This window comes from Ctenopharyngodon idella, chromosome 7 (genome assembly GCF_019924925.1).
Source record: "Ctenopharyngodon idella isolate HZGC_01 chromosome 7, HZGC01, whole genome shotgun sequence".
Taxonomy (NCBI): Eukaryota; Metazoa; Chordata; class Actinopteri; order Cypriniformes; family Xenocyprididae; genus Ctenopharyngodon; species Ctenopharyngodon idella.
The window spans coordinates 35,443,869-35,462,918 of NC_067226.1; the positions used below are offsets into that span (position 1 = coordinate 35,443,869).

The window sequence follows — 19,050 nt, forward strand, 5'->3', positions numbered from 1 at the left end:
TAGTTAACTTAGTTTATTTCTCATGAGAGTTAACTGTGACAATATCATAATATTTAAAATAAGCACTGGAATATTTCTCTCCCAACATCTCATCCATGAAGACAAATCACAGTTGCAGCAGTGCATTTCCATTAATTTGCATCACTTGTATTTATTTATTTTTAATTTTTATTTATTTATTTTGGTCTGCAAGGGAGTCACAACCCCCAGCAGGCACTTTTTTCCAGAATCATCCTAAAACAAGAGAGATTCTGAGCCTTTTCTTCATAACTGCTTTAAATATTTAAATTAATAGATCCCGCCCCCCTTTCTCTCTTCCACTTCGCTTTCTGTCTACTCACTGTCCTCTCATAATAGAAAGTGGCAAAAATACATCATTGAAATAAAAAAAGAAAATAAAGTCTGATTACCTGTGGCCGTTGTTTTCACGAGTTCACACTTCCAAATGATTTAATAGAGTAAAAGAGCAAAATAAGTGTATATGCTGCCCAAGGGGATCGAGGGCTCCGAGCTCAGAGTTTAGCCCAAACCCAGAGTTATTCCCCCGTATCCTGGGAATAGGAACCAGCCGAGAGAGAGGAGTCGGGTGGTAGAAGGATGCAGAAAACTGTAGAGGTAACTAGGTGAGTCGGCTGTGTATATGAGGGCACTCCCCTCTTGTTCATTGCCATTCACACATGGACTACATTTCCCAGAACGCACTGCCTGGCCTCATCATCACTGATTGCTGAGGGCTTATTATTCTTATTTATTTATTTTAATAAGCACAAAAAATAATGTATTTCAGTTAAAAATTTTAAATATAATTTATATTTCTTTATTGTTATATTTTTAAGTTAGTAAATGGTGTTAAATATTGCTGTGCAAAATGAGCTGATGTGTTGTTTAATGTGTTGTGGATCAGATACCGTGGGCTGCTCTGTGCTAGAAAGTCCAGGGCCACTTTTTAGTCCCTGTCCGCCAAACATCATATAATGAACGAATGAAAAATGTTTATTTCGGTTGCATAACATATGAATGTATGATTTACTTACATAAAAATATAAACAGAATCAACTAAAAAGGTGTAGGCTGAAGCCATGGCTTATTACACCTACCCTTATTACAGCGTCACATACCCTCCAACTGATATTAGATGTACAATTCCATCATTACAATTTACAACATTTTTTTACACATTACAATACACAACTTAAGCTTCCATCTTATAATTCATATATATTTTGGATTTGAACATTTTTTTAAACTGAAAAATAGTGTTACTTCTCTTAAGTTCGTCATTTAGACCGTTCCACAAATTGACCCCTTGAACAGAAATACAATTCTTTTTTACATTAGTTCTGACCACTGGTTTTTTAAACATATCCTTTCCTCTTAAATCATATTTACCTTCCTTAATTTCAAACAAACACAATATATTTGCTGGCATAATTAGTTTTTTTAACTTTGTACACGAACAAAGCTGTGTTAAGACTAAGTTGTAAAATTTTAGTGCTTTAAATTTAAGAAATGTTAATTTAGTTGATTCATTAAATGAGGAATAATTAACAATCCTAATTGCTTTTTTTTTGCAAACATAGATTTTGTATTTGACTTATAGCTATGCTCCTAAATTTCAATGCAATAGGTCATATATGGTACTAAGAGAGAACAATACAAAATATACAATGTAAATTTGTTTAGGAAATACTTGATTTTATGTAATATAGCAATAGTTCTTGACATTTTTGACAATACATGTGTTATGTGTGGTTTCCAGAATAATTTACGATCTATTATTACTCCTAGAAATTTTATTTCCATTACTCTTTCCAAAACCACATCATCAATCTTTAAGTTTGTAATATTATGTATATGTCGATTACCAAATATAATATATATGGTTTTGGTAATATTTAAAGATAGTTTGTTTGCATCAAACCACAGTTTAATTTGAAATAGTTCTCTCGATACATTTGTGAGAAGCTGGTGCAAATTCTCACCAGAACAGTATAAAGTTGTGTCGTCCGCATATAAGACACACTTTAGCAAATCAGACACTTTACAAAGGTCATTTATATATAAAATAAACAATTTAGGACCCATCAACGACCCCTGGGGCACCCCACATGTCACCCTACACATTTCAGAGTTTTCATTATTAAAGTGTACATACTGGTACCGATTGTCAAGATAACTCTCTAACCAAGAATAAGCAGTCCCTCTAAAGCCATACTTTTCCAACTTATTCAGTAATATTTTATGATTAATAGTGTCGAAAGCCCACTGCATATTTTTTATTGTCTATTGAAGAAGCAATATCAACTAATTGCATTACTGCCATTGAGGTAGATCTGCCTGCCCTAAAACTATATTGTTCCTCCTGCAGTAAGTTATATTTTTCTATAAAATTATCCATTCTTTTAACAAAAAGTTTTTCTAATATCTTAGAAAATTGAGATAGCAGTGAGATAGGCCTATAATTACAAAATAAATGACAGTCTCCACTTTTGAAAATTGGTATAATTTTTGCCATTTTCATATTATTTGGGTATACACCCGTTTTAAAAGATTGGTTGAATATATAAGTTAATGGTTCGGCAATACACTCAATAGTGTTTTTAACTAATAACATGTCAATATCTGTCCAATCTTGTGACTTTTTATTTCTAAAACCTTTCACAATTTGAAGTATTTCTTTTTTCTTCACTTCTGATACAAACATTGAAAACATATTTATATTAACTCGATTATTCTTGTAATTAGACTCTTTTATGTCATTTGCTAACTTATTACCCACATTAGCAAAGTATTCATTAAATTCATTTGCTATGTCTTTTGAATTTCTAAAAAAAAATGTCATCCCTTTTGAAATAACTTGGACAATCTTGTTTGGCATTTGTTTTTTTAATTAAATTGTTTAACACTTTTCATGTCTTTAACATATTTTGTCTTAATTGATCTAGTAACTTAGTATAATCCGAAATAGTAAAAAGGAATATTATCATAACTGGTTTGTTTTTGTATTTCTTATATTTATTTTCTGCCTCTTTTGTCCTATTTTTTATAAATTGTTTATATAATATGTTTTTCTTTTTACACGCATTTTCTATTCCTTTAGTAATCCATGGCTTTGTCTTATAATCCTCCTTTACCCTGACTTTTTGCATGGGACAGTTCATATTATACTACTCAATAAGTCTGTGCAGGAAGACATCATATGCTACATTGACATCTGTAGTCGAGTAAATATATAATATAATATATATAATCATATTATTTTTTTATCGATCTGTGTTTTATATTATATTATAAAGAATATTCTTTGAACAATGTTTGATGTGTTATATCAAACAGTCTCATATCGTAAGACATTTAGATTTATTTAGACATGAAAGGTTGCCTACCTGCCTATATATTTCATATTTCAACATGTTTCACTCGATTTCACACATTTTAGTCTAGTAATATAGTTTGGTAAAAGTCTGCCTAGTAAAATGTGTACAACAAAAACACATTAACTAATGTAAGAAAGATACAAGACTTACTCACAGAAATGATATCCTCTGCTGGATCAAGATGCACGTAGCATCAGATTCTTCTTCTGAGGTAAATCCAAGGCTTATTCCTCTCGCGTCTTCTTCTAAACTGCGCTGTGTGTGGGTGTGGCCACGTTACAGATAATGAGTAGAGACGGGAGAAACTCTCGTTGGTTTAATATGGATTACATAAACAGAGAATATTTGTTTTTGATATGACTTAATTTAAAATTAGACACTTCAAGCTTATCAAGACATATCTCTCATGACTGTGTGGAAAGTATTCACTGAGTTTCGGTTCATTTTTGTGACGCATTTCAGAAAGAAGTTCACAGAGACTGAGATGGCAGAGAGCACACCCTGTTTGTTTTCTTTATTTTACAAAAGCACAAAGTTTTGTTGTTATTGTGTGTGTACACAAATAAAAGTAGACACTTATAATGATGTCTTACACTTATCTATGACCAAACATGACAGAGTATTTTAAGATGTTTCCGCTGTTAGCTACCAGCATCATATTAATGTGGTTTGAGGCTTTATTAATGTCATTACCACCCCTACCCTAAACCTACCCTTAAAACAATGCAGATATTTCATTTCGGAGGCTGCGTCCTCCCGAGGTTGCATTTGAAGGCTGCATACATCATCAAGATGACTTATTTAAGTAACCGAAATAAAATTTACTTCTATTCCTTGTGAGGTGTAAAATACTGTAATTCCTTTCTTACTTTGCAATCTAACAGTTGCTTTTTTTTAATGGAACCGCCTTGATGACGTATGCAGCCTTCAAATGCGACCTCCGGAGGACACAGCCTCCGAAATGAGACACAGCTATATAGCGCTATCATACACCGGCGCAATGCGGCACCAGGCGCAACACAAGTGTTTTTTGCTAGTTTCAACCCGATGCGGTTATCATTTTCACGTCCTGCGCCACGTTGTTTAAATAGCAAATGCACTCACGCCCATCTGTGCACCCATGGGTGTGCTGGTCTGGAAACGAGGTGTGTTCAGGTGCATTGTTGGCCCGTTACTATTTTGAGGCAAATGAAAACAACTGTACCATTGACCAACTGAAACCTGCTCTAAAGTCAATGCCTCAATATTTGTTTTGTTATTTAAAGAGCGCGTTAGTAATATGCGCCTATAGTCGTGCATACACTCTGCTTGTTACACACACAGAGACGCACAGCAGCACACAAACACGCCAAATATAAAAATAAAAGGATTACAATGTAAAAGATTATTGTTGTGTGCATAAAGATAAAAATGCTTTGGTGGAATCAGGCTTTTCCCGTAGATGGTCTGCTCACGCTTTAACCTCGTGCACGAGCAGATCCGTTTCCTCGCTAGAGAAGTGTTCAGTTTTTTCGCTTGGAAATTCCGCCATGTAAATAGCGAATCCACCATGGTGCGAGTGTAGCGTGTCTGGACCGGTCACTCTCTCTCACACACACACAAGGACCACACGACCACTTGAACACAACTCAGATGCAGGACCAACATCATCCACGGACACACTTCTACTGCTAAGGACAGATTTGCCACTATACTCAGATAATTCAGGTTCTTCCAACTCAAGTGGCAGGAAATTCGCTTGTAACAACAAATTGCGGTGAACAGTTTTCTCCTGACCCGTCCTGGTGTTACGTACGCGGTAAATGTGGCACTGGGGGTTCAACGCAACTACCCTATAGGGCGTGGACTCCCACCTGTCTGCCAGTTTTCTCTTCCCACGTTCACCTTTGTTGGCCAGCAGAACTTGATCACCCAGCTCAATGTTACGACCCTTCGTCTTTTGGTTGTACAACTCGTTGTTGACTGGAATCTAGGTTCTTCTGAGCAACAGTAAATGCCTCTTTCAGGTTAGCTTTCAATCTCTTTACGTATTTGTCGTAATCAACAACGTCACAGTCTCTCTCGATGTTGCCGAACATTACATCTACGGGCAGCTTTGGGATCCTACCAAACATTAAGAAAAAGGGAGCGTAGCCGGTGGACTCGTGAGCGGTACAGTTATACGCAAAGGTTAGGGTCTGAAGCAACTGTGACCACTTTTCTTTGGACCTTGGCGGGAGTGCTCTGATCATGTTGCCCAAGGTTCTGTTGAACCGTTCAACGCTTCCATTTCCCATTGGATGATAAGCAATTGTTCGTGACTTTTTTACTCCAGCAACCTGCAGCAACTCTCGGATCAGTTGGCTCTCAAAGTTGGTCCCCTGATCCGAGTGGATCCTGTCGGGAAAACCGTATACACAAAAATAACAATCCCACAATTGTTGTGCTACCTGCCTTGCGGACTGGTCTCGACACGGGAAAGCATGAGACATACGAGAAAAATGGTCAGTCACGACCAGCACATCCACATTACGACCTTTTGAGCTTTCTGCTGTCCAAAAATCGATGCATACTAGCTCCATCGGACTTGATGTTTTCACGCTCTCTAATGGGGCTCTGCCTTCGGGCTCGAGCATTTTACTGACGACGCAGCGCTTACAACACTTAACGTACCTACGAACGTCTTGTTCCAACCCGACCCAAAAGAACCTTTGTCTGGCCAGGTGCATAGTTCTACCTTGGCCCTGGTGCCCTGCTTCGTCGTGAACGCCTGTCATCACCTGCGTAATTAAAGAAGATGGGACAATGTACTGCAACCGTTTCTTCCCTGTCAGGTTATCTTTGCTTACGCGATACAGCACACCATCGAGTAACTTTAATTTGTCCCACTGTTTCAAGACTCTGAGCACCTTATACGTCTCACCAGCACGCTCACGACGTGAGGCTCTCTTGCCCCTATTAACGTAAAACAGGACCCTGGACAGGTGTGACGGCCCGAGGCGTGGCCGCACGAGAGCGGTAATGTGAATGTATTGTCGCACACACGTGCACACACACAGTTACATGCAAGCATTCATGTACACGTTTACATGGAAGACCTGTTTATACATTTAAGGTTAATTTTTGTTTATCTTATTTGTTCACATTTTGGTTTCAGTATAATTGCTTTTAATAACTACACAAAACAAACAATATTCGTTCATTCTTTATTTGGTTTGCATATAATTACATTTATAACATATTTTTATATACATTGCTGCTGATTTGGAGTGCACACAAATTAGTTGCATTGTATCTGTTATTTATATTTGTTTCTAGATTTTGAGTTTAAGTTTACCGTTGACATGTGGCGATCTTTCAACATGGTCTGCTGCGGCTGCATCCTGGTGTCACGAAAATTGGAGTCCGGCCAGAACAGGGCATTTAAGCGCTATTGGTTCCGCCCGGATTTTCCATTCGCTGAAGTTGCCCGGTTTGAGTTTATAAAGTTGATTTTCTTTTTTTGGGTTCAAATAAAAAACCCATTTTTCTAGTAAATAGCTGGTGTTCCTTGTCCTTGGCTTCCCGGTCCCTCACATATGGTGGCAGCGGTGGGATGAATTCAGTCAGTCAAGGACACTAAGTTGGTTTGTTTTTCTTTTGCCCCTTTTGGCTGTTTTTTTTTCCCTGTTATCATGAGTCGTACCTTAAAGAAAAATATGCCTAAAGCTCCACCCTTTCAGCAAGAGGAAGAAAGGGGTGAGGAGGATCAGAATGTGGCAGAAGGAGTTGAAGGAGGCAAGGCAACAGGAGACAGAAGTTTCAGTGACTGAGTTGGCCAATCTGCTTCGAGCCCATATGGCCAGGATGGAAGGCCGGGAGACTGCAAGACAGCAGGAGCAGGTAGATCAGGAGCGACGGTTTAAGGCCCTCCAGCACCAGTTCAGTCTTTTGCAAATGGAGGTCCAAGCACGCACTTCTCCTAATCTTCACTTATCTGATGTTGGCCGGGAGGCCCAGGAAAGGCCCGATGGGGATCCTTTAGATTCCGACAGACATTCAGTGGCTTCAGCTCATCAAAGTTTTAATCAGGTTGAGGACAATATAGGTCCGCCATTATCTCAGATACCTCGATTGGAAAAGTTGAGTGACACTGATGATGTAGAGCACTTCCTTGTTACTTTTGAAAGGATTGCAGTTGCTTGTAGGTGGACTAAAACTGATTGGGTTTGGCATTTAATCCCTTTGCTGACTGGTAAAGCAAGAGCAGCTTATGTTAACATGGATCTGAACGAGTCTACTGATTATGACAAAGTGAAGTATGCTATTTTAAAGAAATATGATGTTAATGCTGAAACTTATCGACAAAAGTTCCGTTCCTTAACAGTAGAGCCAACTGAGAGTCCAAAGGAGCTTTACAACCGGCTCAAAGAACTCTTTGGAAAGTGGATCCAGCCTAAGAGGAAAACAGTGGGGGAGGTGAGTGAAATTATCATTCTGGAGCAATATCTTAAAATGTTGTCCCCTGAACTTCAGGTGTGGATTCGAGAAAGAGATCCCAAAACGGCAGCGGAAGCAGCATCTTTGGCAGATGTGTTTGTTGCAGCCAGAGGAAAGAATAAGCCGTGGGCTTGGAAGCCTGTTAAAGACTGCCGTTTTCCCGACATGCCTCACTTTCAGCAAAGGAAGGCGGAGGGGTCTGGTAAGCCCTACATGGGAAAACACACTTTAGCCAAATCAAATTTTGCTCCTAAACAACCTCCTATATGTTACCTGTGTGGTGAAGAAGGGCACACTAAGCCAAATTGTCCAAAGATTTCAGCTCCGCTTACACAGTTATGTTTCGTACCAAGCAGGGATGTAACCAAATCTGCAAGCTCTTTGAGAACTACAAATGTAGAGATAAATGGTGAGAAATTGACTGCTTTGATTGACACCGGCAGTGACCAGACTCTGGTAAGAAGAAAGTTTATATCACCCTCTGTGATCAGCACAGTGAACAAACTACCCATTTGCTGTGTACATGGAGATGAAAGATTGTTACCTACCGCCAATGTTTATGTTAAGATAGAAGATCAGGCTTACCTGGTGGAGGTGGGGGTGGCTGATTACTTGTCTTTCCCTGTGATTCTCGGTCGAGATATACCAGTGCTGCTGGAGTTGTTGCACCCGACGCGACAGTGCCGCATGGTAGTGACCAGAGCAAAGGTGAATCAGTCAAAGGAGACTGAACCCACACTAAGTACTTTACCTTTCTTCAATGCAGAGATTGAGGCTGGGGTGCCGAAGAGGAGAAAGACTAGAAGAGAAAAGAGACAAGAAAAGGTAAAATATGCTGCTCATACAGTATCTGAAAATATGACCTCTGACTTACCTGTGAACTTCCAGATGCCCACCGACATCATTCAGATGCAGCAGGAAGATGCTAGTCTTAGGGAGTGCTTTGCTAAAGCTGCGGAGATAAAGAAGCCGTTAAATGACAATACAGCCAGATATGTGATAACAAAGGGACTACTCTATCGAGAGATCGGGGCCCAGAAGCAACTGGTGGTTCCACGGTGTGTTCGAGAGATGGTGTTACATCTGAGTCACTCGATTCCTTGGGCTGGCCACCTGGGGAAGAATAAGACCACTGCAAGAATCAAAAAGTATTTTTTCTGGCCTGGTTTGAAAGTTGATGTGGCCCAATTTTGTAAAAGCTGTCCTGTTTGTCAGAAGGTTTCCCTTTGACGTCCGTCAAGAGCACCACTACAACCACTTCCTATTGTTGGTACTCCATTTGAGAGACTTGGAATGGATGTCGTCGGTCCTGTGGAGAGGAGTCGCTCAGGGAACCGCTTCATGCTGGTGATAACAGACTATGCCACCAGATACCCAGAGGTATTTCCATTAAGGTCTGTAAAGGCAAAACTTGTAGCTATTTCCTTAGTCCAGTTATTTTCCAGAGTCGGATTTCCCACAGAAATTTTGACCGACCAGGGCACCAATTTCATGTCTACCAGCTCTTAGGAATTAAGAGTCTGCGCACAACCCCCTATCATCCCCAAACGGATGGGCTGACTGAGCGATTCAACCAGACTTTGAAACAGATGCTACGGAAGTTCGTCAGTGAGACTGGTCGAGACTGGGATCAATGGTTGCCCTATCTCCTATTTGCATATCGGGAAGTTCCTCAGGCTTCCACAGGCTTTTCTCCTTTTGAGCTGTTGTATGGCCGTGACGTCAGAGGCCCGTTGGCTCTGCTCCAGGAGACATGGGAAGGAAGTCCTGAAAGGAAAGAACCCACCAATGTTGTCTTCTATGTTCTACAAATGAGGGAACGTTTGCAGAAAATGACTACTTTGGCTCAGAATCATTTGGCAGAAGCCAGGGAACGGCAGAGGACCTGGTATGATCCTCTGGCTCGAGAAAGGAATTTGGAGGTCGGGAAGAAGGTACTCATCATGTTGCCCAGTCAGGAGAGTAAACTGTTAGCCAAATGGCAGGGTCCTTATGAAGTTAAGAAACGTTTGGGTCCTACGACCTATGAAATCAGCCTGCCTGGTCAAGATCGCTCCAGTCGAGTTTTGCACGTTAATCTGTTGAAGGAGTAGGTTCCCCGTTCTGAGAAATCCCAGTCACTAATGATTCACTGTGTTGACGAGGAAGAATCAGATGAGCAGTATCTGCCACAGCCAGTTCCTGGAGTCATCGGGCTTGATCATCTAACAGATTCCCAGCGGTCACAGGTACAAGCTCTCTTTACTTCAAAGGTATTTTCTGAATATCCTGGATTTACCAACTTGATTGAGCATGATGTAGTACTAAAACCTGATGCTGTTGTGAAACGCCAGAGCTATAGAATACCTGAGTGATTCTAGGTGACCTTGCAGGAAGAGGTTGACCTTATGCTCCGCTTGGGCATTATCGAGCCTTCGAATAGTGAATGGTGTCATCCCATAGTCCTTGTGCCAAAGAAGGATGGGAGTATTAGGTTCTGCATTGATTTTCGATACCTGAACTCAGTATCTCAGTTTGATTCCTACCCTACCCCTCGCATAAGTGACTTAATTGATCGTTTGGGCCAATCCAAATATTTGACAACCATGGACCTTTCTAAAGGGTATTGGCAAATTCCACTGACTCCATCCTCACGGCCCTTGACTGCATTCAGAACACCAGGGGGCCTCTTCCATTTTAAGGTTTTACCGTTCGGCCTTCACGGGGCCGTGGCAACGTTTCAGAGGTTAATAGATCAAGTATTACGTGGCTTACCTTTTGCTGCTGCCTATCTTGATGATATTGTTATTTACAGCAATACCTGGGAGGAACATGTGCAGCATCTCCGGGAAGTCTTGCAGCGCCTTCAGAGGGCTGGCCTCACTGTCAACCTTAATAAGTGTGCTGTAGCCAAACAAGAGACTGAATACCTGGGCTATGTCATTGGCCAGGGTGTTGTGCGACCACAAGTGAAGAAAGTTCAAGCCTTGGAAAAGTGTGTGGTGCCTCAGACACGTAAAGATCTGCGATCTTTTCTGGGTATGGCTGGATTTTACCATCGCTTTGTTCCTAATTTTTCTGGCAGGGCTGCTCTACTAATGGATATGGTGGGGGCACGTTGCCCAAATCGACTGCAGTGGACTGAGGAGAGATTGGAAGCCTTCCGGGACATCCAGGGAGCTTTGACAACTGACAGTGTGCTACACAATCCTGACTTTAGTCGACCGTTCATTGTACAGACTGATGCCTCTGAGAGGGGAGTAGGCGCCGTCCTATTGCAAGGACCACCAGAAAGCCGACGGCCAGTGGCATATATCAGTCGTAAGCTGTTTCCGAGAGAGGTACGCTATTCGACTGTAGAAAAGGAATGTTTAGCCATAAAGTGGGCCTTGGATTCTTTACGATACTATCTATTAGGCCGTGAGTTTACCCTGGAGACCGATCATAAAGCATTGCAGTGGTTGGAGAGAATGAAGGATTCTAATGGAAGAATTACGAGATGGTATCTTGCCATGCAGCCCTTCAGATTCAAGATTCAACATGTGTCTGGTAAAGTCAACGTTACTGCTGATTATCTCTCTCGCTCTACTGGCGAGATTCCTGAAGAGGGGGAAATGTGACGGCCCGAGGCGTGGCCGCACGAGAGCGGTAATGTGAATGTATTGTCGCACACACGCGCACACACACAGTTACATGCAAGCATTCATGTACACGTTTACATGGAAGACCTGTTTATACATTTAAGGTTAATTTTTGTTTATCTTATTTGTTCACATTTTGGTTTCAGTATAATTGCTTTTAATAACTACACAAAACAAACAATATTCGTTCATTCTTTATTTGGTTTGCATATAATTACATTTATAACATATTTTTATATACATTGCTGCTGATTTGGAGTGCACACAAATTAGTTGCATTGTATCTGTTATTTATATTTGTTTCTAGATTTTGAGTTTAAGTTTACCGTTGACGTGTGGCGATCTTTCAACATGGTCTGCTGCGGCCGCATCCTGGTGTCACGAAAATTGGAGTCCGGCCAGAACAGGGCATTTAAGCGCTATTAGTTCCGCCCGGATTTTCCATTCGCTGAAGTTGCCCGGGGGAGAAGGAAACGCTGTTGTTTTTTTATTAATTGATTTATGTAGTTGTACATTTGCTGTATTTGATTTGCATTTTGTTTTTCTTTATTTTGATTTGATGTATTTCTTTGTATGATTCTATTTGATTTATTTGATGTTTTATGTTAAGTGTAAAGTTTCGTTTGTTTTCCTCTTAATTTGTAATGGGCCCATCCTTTCCTTTATAAGTTGTTGCTTTGTTCATTACGTCAAGTCAGCTTTAGTTTGTTGCTTTTGTTTTCTGAATAGTTTGAGTTTATTTTTTTGTTTTTATTTTTTTCTATTTTGTTGTGTTGTAAAAGATTATGAGTTTATAAAGTTGATTTTCTTTTTTTGGGTTCAAATAAAAAACCCATTTTTCTAGTAAATAGCTGGTGTTCCTTGTCCTTGGCTTCCCGGTCCCTCACAACAGGCAAGGGTCGTTTTGTTGTCTGTCTCGAAGCTCGTCTAAGGAGAAGACTGGTAATGGGCACTGCCCAGGAGGCAATAAATGTTGGGTGTCTTGGGCAATCCAGGAGATTGCCCTTGACTCAACTCCTGCTTCCCAGTCACTGTGACCCTCCAACACTGCAGACACCTCGGCACTGGAAAGTGGACAACGACTTGGTGTTACACAAGGAGGAAATTCAGCGCTCTGGATACCAGCACTAAGCCTGAATGCGTCCTTCACTGTGTCTCTCTCAAATTGCTCTGCTTCCTTAAGCAACGCACTGTAAGGCTCGTTCAGCAACCTCTGACTGACCCGGTTATGGACAAAGGGTTGACGACTTAAAGCATCAGCCACAACGTTCTTGCTGCCAGGTATATACTTGATGCTGAAACGACAGTTCCAGAGTTTAGGCTTTGTAAGGATGTAAGTTAAGGGATTATTGTCCGTCCAAACAACAAATTCATGGCCTTTCAGCCAGTGGCTGAATTTGTCGCAGACGGACCACTTCAAAGCCAAAAACTCTAAGCGGTGAGCAGGATACTTCGCCTGAGCGTGCGTAAGGGCTTTGTACGGCCCCCAAACCATCCATGGACGCGTCAGTGGACAAAATAAATGGGCGACCAAAATCAGGATGTGTGAGTACCACTGAATTGATCAGAGCAGCTTTTAACTGCTGGAAGGCCCTACTGTGCTCCTCCTTCCAGTCACCAGGACTCAACTTTCTGAACGCAGCAGTACCCTTCTCCGGAGACTTCTTGCCCCTTGGCGCAGCTGTCAAAGCAAACAGAGGTTTCGCGATGGTGGAGCAATTTTGGATGAACCTCTGGTAATACAGCACCATACCAAGGAACGATTTGATCTTTCTTTGGGATGGGGTTACCCCATCCTCCATCATTAAATCAGACTCCGTCACTGCCCCAATAGCGCTGACCTTATCTGGGTCAGTCGCTACCCCTGAACTGTCAATGACATGCCCTAAAAACCGCACACCCCTCTGGAGGAAATGACATTTTTAGGCGCTAACTTTAGCCCATGCTCTCTGAGCCTACTGAACACTAACCCAAGCCTCTTTATAGCCTCGCCCTCGTCTGGGGCGTACACGAGTAGGTCAGCCAGATAGCAAAGCAACGTCAGGAAGTTTTGATCGCCGAAGATGTTCGTCATTAGGCGCATAAAACTGGCGGGACTATTGCACAACCCTTGCGGTAACCGATTAAACTCAAACAGCCCCATCGGCATTGTGAAGGCCGTAAGCTTTTTGTCCTCCTCGGCCATTGCGATATTATAAAAGCCGGAAGTGAGATCCATCGCGCTAAAGATCGCGTTTCCGCCCAAGGCCGCCAAGCAGTCTGCTTGGTGAGGTAAGGGGTGAGCGTCCTTGATGGTCCGGGCATTAAGCCAGCAGTAATCAACGCAAACACGAAGATCACCGCTTTTCTTCCATACCAGGACCAGCGGAGATGCCCATTCACTACAAGACTTTCGGATAATCTCTTGCTCTTCCATATCCGAGAGCACTTTTCTCAGTGTCTGATACTGAGCTGGAGGGACACGCCGATACAGAAGTCTAAACGGCCGGTTATCAGACAGATGGATCCTATGGACAAACTCTTTGGCCTTGCCACAGTCTAGCTTATGTTTAGAAAACACATCTTGATGTCTTTGAATCAACTGCAGAAGCTGGTCTTTCCAATATGGAGTCACCTCGCAGGACTCAATGTCAAGATCACTGAGACCGAGCTTCCGCAGTGTGTCACGAATACCAAAGAGAGAACTAACCCCTGCGTCTGTGCTAGAGGAGACGGATTGGCTCTGCATGTTCACATTCTCCCCATCACAGTGTTCGGTCTGCACGTCCAGGTCTTCAACTGCTAAAACAGGAGATACGTCTGCTATTTTAGTGTTACGTCTCAAAGTGACAGGTTTATTGGATGGGTTAATCAACTTAATCGGCACCCATCTGTCACCAGGCAATGTGGTTATAACACGCCCGACAAGAACACCTTTCTTATGAGTATGTGCCTTAGATGGCTCAACTAACACAGTACTACCCACAGAAATGATGGAACTGGTCGGGAGTCTGCCCCACACAAGGTGCTCTTGTTGAGGTAAAAGCGTGACAGCTTGAGTGAGCTTAGCGGTAACGACAACGGTTGGGATGCTACCACCTTCCCATCTGTCATGCCCAGAAAGCATATTCAAAAACCACTGAATTTCTGGTTCTCCTGTTGCGTTTGGCTGGTTCATAACGCGCCAATAGCTTTGGGACTGCTTAAGTTGACTGAGAACATACTTGATGACGTTAGTATCAACAATTAACTGGTCTTTTTGCCCTGGTACAACCAGGGTAGGCACAACGACTGAGAATCCATACACACACATCTTTAGCTGGTGGATACACTTGGGTTTGACCCGAACACCGCCACACCCTACAAGCAAAACATCAGCATGGGGCTGCCCAGACTCAAGAATCCCGCATGTATCCATCAACTTGCGCTCGATTTCCTCATTAATAGTACATGCCATAGAACCCGTGTCTAACAGGCCTTGGCAAATGACTGTATCATTCACCAACACATCGGTATAAAACAAACTGTCAGCTTTTTCCAGCTTCGTGATGTCTTGGAACAAAATGATACTGCCACTTGACTCAACCTGACAATGGTTGCTATAGACGACCATCGGATCATCTTCGCTGGTGAGAGGCTGACTCTCAACACTCACACTGCCCTCTCCCCAGTGTGAGTGATCTAGTTTCCCTGACCGTCACTGGTCTGGGCCACACCTTGGCCAACAACTCTGTGACACTGTTTACGTTGATGTCCAAACTTTAAACAATCAAGGCATCTTCTTTCTCTCATACAGTGTGAACGGGTTGAATGAGATCGGTCTCCGCACACTGCACACGGGGATGTTCAATACCACGGTGACGTACAAGGCTTTGGTTCTGAAACAGGTAGAGTTGTGCATTCCAACACCCTTTCTAGCATTTTCAGTACACGCTCTAAAGTGCCCAATTCTGTGGTTTCACTTGTTTTAGGGTGTGGGCTTGCAATACACGCAGCAGAGGTTACACCTACACTTTCGCTTCCTACTGCTACCTGCATGCTAATGGGCTTTTCGGCAACAACAGCCTGATTTACTGTAACTTTGGGCGCAGATGGAAGCGGCTTTCGTGACTTAAAGTCTCTCTCATGCTCGTCAATGGCCTCTTGGACCTCCTCAGCTGACCATTTGCTTATGGGTTTGGGACAGTTCCTGATAAACATCATTGCAATCTCTGAGCTCATATTTTTCATCTTGATACCACATCTTTGCAGGTGAGCATCTGCTAGCTCAGCCGCCTCATTTAACCTGACCCAATAGTCAACAGGGTGCTCGTTAAGCTTCGGCTGGGTTGCATAAAAATCGGCTAGCGGCTGGCACGAGCCAGGGCTCTCACTAAAATAGCGCTGCAGTACCTCATAAACAACTTCAGGGCTAAGTACAGCAACTGGGCTACTTTTTAGCTTAACCTTGACAATGCTCTTTGCACGGCCACAGAGATGGTTCAGTATTTCTTCTACCCCGTCGGCTTTGCCGCAACCCTTTTTGGACAAATATACATTCATCTGTTCAATCCACTCTAGGATGGAACATTTGTCGCTACCGTCCCCTCTGAACATTTGTGGTTCTTTAATGTCAGCTTTGACTATGAGGTTTAATTTAGACAGATCAAGGCTCGTAGACATGGGCATTGTGCTAGAGGGTTGCTGCTCAAACGATGGAACGGAACCAGGTGATGCTGAAGTCTGGTTTGTTAACAACCGTGTGACAATGGAGTCACCTATCTGGCTTCCGAGCTCACCAATAAGGTCGCGTAGTTGCTGCGTAACGTTGTCAGGACCAGCATTGGCAGGGGTGGAAGACTTTGGCTTACTCGACTCATTATTAAGCACAGTCGGATCAGTCACAGAATCATAGACCAAGATGCGTGGTTTGCCGACTACAGGCTCGGATACCCCAAACAACCCACGCCCCCTGCCAATGTGTGTTGTCACTAAATCTTCGTTCCATCCCCCTTCTGCCATATTGCGAATTTTAGATAATGAAAAGCATAAACAAGAAAAAATTAAGGTACCTTGCAATTACTGTATGCTTAAACAAGCAGAAATGAGGAAAAAAAACAAAAAAAAACGGAACACAGTTCAATGTGCGAAACGTGCAAAGTCCAATGTGTGCGTAATGTGGAACGAGAGTTCAGTTACTCAGTTCAGTTCAATGTCCAGACACCGCCACTAGAACGTCAACAATGAAGATCTTTCGTCCGTCGGTTGCAGAAGCATTGTGATCCAGCGTTGTCAAACCCCAGCGATCGGCCGCAGCAACCCCGGTTCGAATCCGGGTCATGGCACCAAATTATGTAGCGTGTCTGGACCGGTCACTCTCTCTCACACACACAAGGACCACACGACCACTTGATGAGATTCAGCAATGTATCTGTAATTAAGGGAAATAATCAGTGGAGCAACAGGGCGACAGCTTCTCCCACTCTGGTACACACAGAATATTTTTTGGGGAGAAGCGAAAATCATATGCGTCATCAGCCTCATACACAAGTAGACTGATATTATACAACAATGGAAAAGAATTATATAAATGTAAATCAATTGTACTACTTATAATATATAAGTATCTCGTTTTTCTTATACATCAGATCAATATTCTTATTCTATTACAATAAATATATTACAGTAGTGTATAATATAATATAATTAGTACATTACAATAGTATATTAAATACAATATCTATATTACATTAGTAACATATGCATTAATTCAAATATTTATACGATAATATCTTATAATAAAACAAATAAACAATTATAATGCCATTTGTATGTACAAACCCATATTTCACACATTACGTATCAAAAATGGAATAAAACATGGGATATATTCAGCACCGTACCATATGCAGGCCGCACAAAGTGCGTCACAGACAACATAAACAATTAAATCCACTTCTTTCTCCCATAACACACTCTCTGTACCATATACATTCATTATCAGTCAACTAAATCTCTTTTCTTTTTGTAACAGAACTGATTGAACGACATACCTGTAATTAGGGAAAATAATCAGTGGAGCAACGGGGCGACAGCTTCTCCCACTCTGGTACACACTAAGCATACAATGCTAATTAGTTAGCATCATGATGTACATCATTTAAATCAAATAACACATTAAACAATACATTTTCATCATAGCTAACATAATTAAATGTTACTATATGTCAATCACATTCTTCCAGCAACAAATATGCGTTTTAAACAAGAAACATCACCATACCAGGATATTTTTTGGGGAGAAGCGAAAATCATATGCGTCATCGGCCTCATACACAAGTAGACTGAGGCAATCGCATGTCGTGCAAGAGGAAACCCCGCAGGTGTGTTCCACTGATAACGTTCCCTCCCCCAACAAATTCCCAAAGAAAAGTTCCGCTACTTTAGCGTTATTTTTACATAACTTGTGAACGATAATATAGGAACAAAATTTCGTGAAGTTCACTAAACCAAAAGTTCACTTTTTTTTTTTTTTTTTTTTTTTTTTACAAATGTATTCAAATATAAAGCATTAATAAAACAATTTAAGAGAAGAAGAAAAAGATAAAAATAATACAAATACAGAAGGAAATAAACAAAAGTCAGATTAAATCAATAAACTTTTCACACCAGTTACACGAGTGCAACTGGCTTTTAAAAGGAATGGGAGATGAGACTCTGATTGGTTTATTGCACGTAACGTCCAAAACACATCTACTGTATTACTCAATAAGAGAATAGGGACAACCTTTTTAGACAATGCACCGTGCACGGCGACCATTTTTCCGATCATTAAACTAGCAAAAGTGCACTTGCGCCGTCCGCTTTAGACCATGAGCTTAGATCATTAAAATAGGGCCCAAAGTGTTGGTAGCACAGTCTAATAACATTATTCATCAGAACACCTGACTTCAGGATGACGTAGTGCACAAGTGTTTGTAGTACATAAATCTTAAAATTGTCATTAGTAAAATATATGAAAAATATTATATGATTGGTTGTTGTTCATTTGATTTCTTAGCCAATCAAAAGTAAGAGATACGAAAAAATGAAAATGTCAATTAGACAAAGGTCAGTAAGATAAAGAATCTTACATCATAATTAAGAACTAACATGATGTAATAATGGACAAAAGGGTTTTAATTTTGCCATCACTCTCTGACCCCCTGAAGGTCGATGTGTAATTCACACCATGACTAAGACCCATTAAGGGAAGCAGTGAAATAACTCTATGAATGCACTTAAAAAATTCAGAATAACTGAATCCCATTGTAAATCGTCTCGAATCGAATTGTTCTGAATTTGTGAAAATCGCTCTTGAATCGAATCGACACTCAAATAAAATTGTTCACTGAACGTAATTGAATTAAGGAAAACTTTTCCACACAATTTAATTTCAACATTTACTCTCCTGATCTTTCCCTATGCAAAGAATGCTGGGAACTAGAAATCCACTGCCCAGTTTCAGTCAATGCAACAGAAATGATTCATGTATTCCCAACACAAATGGTTTAAGTTAACTTAACATTTTACAAATTTAATTTCATTTAAACTAATTACATTGAGTGCAAATGACAATTAAAAAACAAAAGATTTGT

At 41.2% G+C, this 19,050-nt stretch overlaps 3 protein-coding genes across 6 annotated transcripts in view; 1 reads left to right on the plus strand and 2 right to left on the minus strand.

Annotated features, from left to right (window-relative positions):
* LOC127516505 (uncharacterized) overlaps nt 1-19,050 on the plus strand; it is a 263,532-nt gene that overhangs the window by 169,380 nt on the left and 75,102 nt on the right. The window lies entirely within an intron of this gene.
* The window catches only part of LOC127516507 (macrophage mannose receptor 1-like), a 77,127-nt gene that overhangs the window by 30,446 nt on the left and 27,631 nt on the right, over nt 1-19,050 (minus strand). The gene's annotated exons all lie outside the window — the stretch shown is intronic.
* On the minus strand, nt 11,485-18,185 carry LOC127516500 (uncharacterized). 2 transcript variants are annotated; one of them, XM_051901239.1, is made up of 3 exons: nt 17,697-18,185; nt 17,467-17,529; nt 11,485-16,844 (listed from the first exon to the last, which is right to left on the minus strand). In XM_051901239.1, exon 3 carries the CDS (start codon nt 15,045-15,047, stop codon nt 13,341-13,343), a length of 1,707 nt encoding a protein of 568 aa, XP_051757199.1. In that variant the 5' UTR covers nt 15,048-16,844; nt 17,467-17,529; nt 17,697-18,185; the 3' UTR covers nt 11,485-13,340. The 2 variants fall into 2 exon arrangements, with proteins under 2 accessions (XP_051757199.1, XP_051757200.1); XM_051901240.1 differs by having other exon boundaries at nt 17,697-18,158.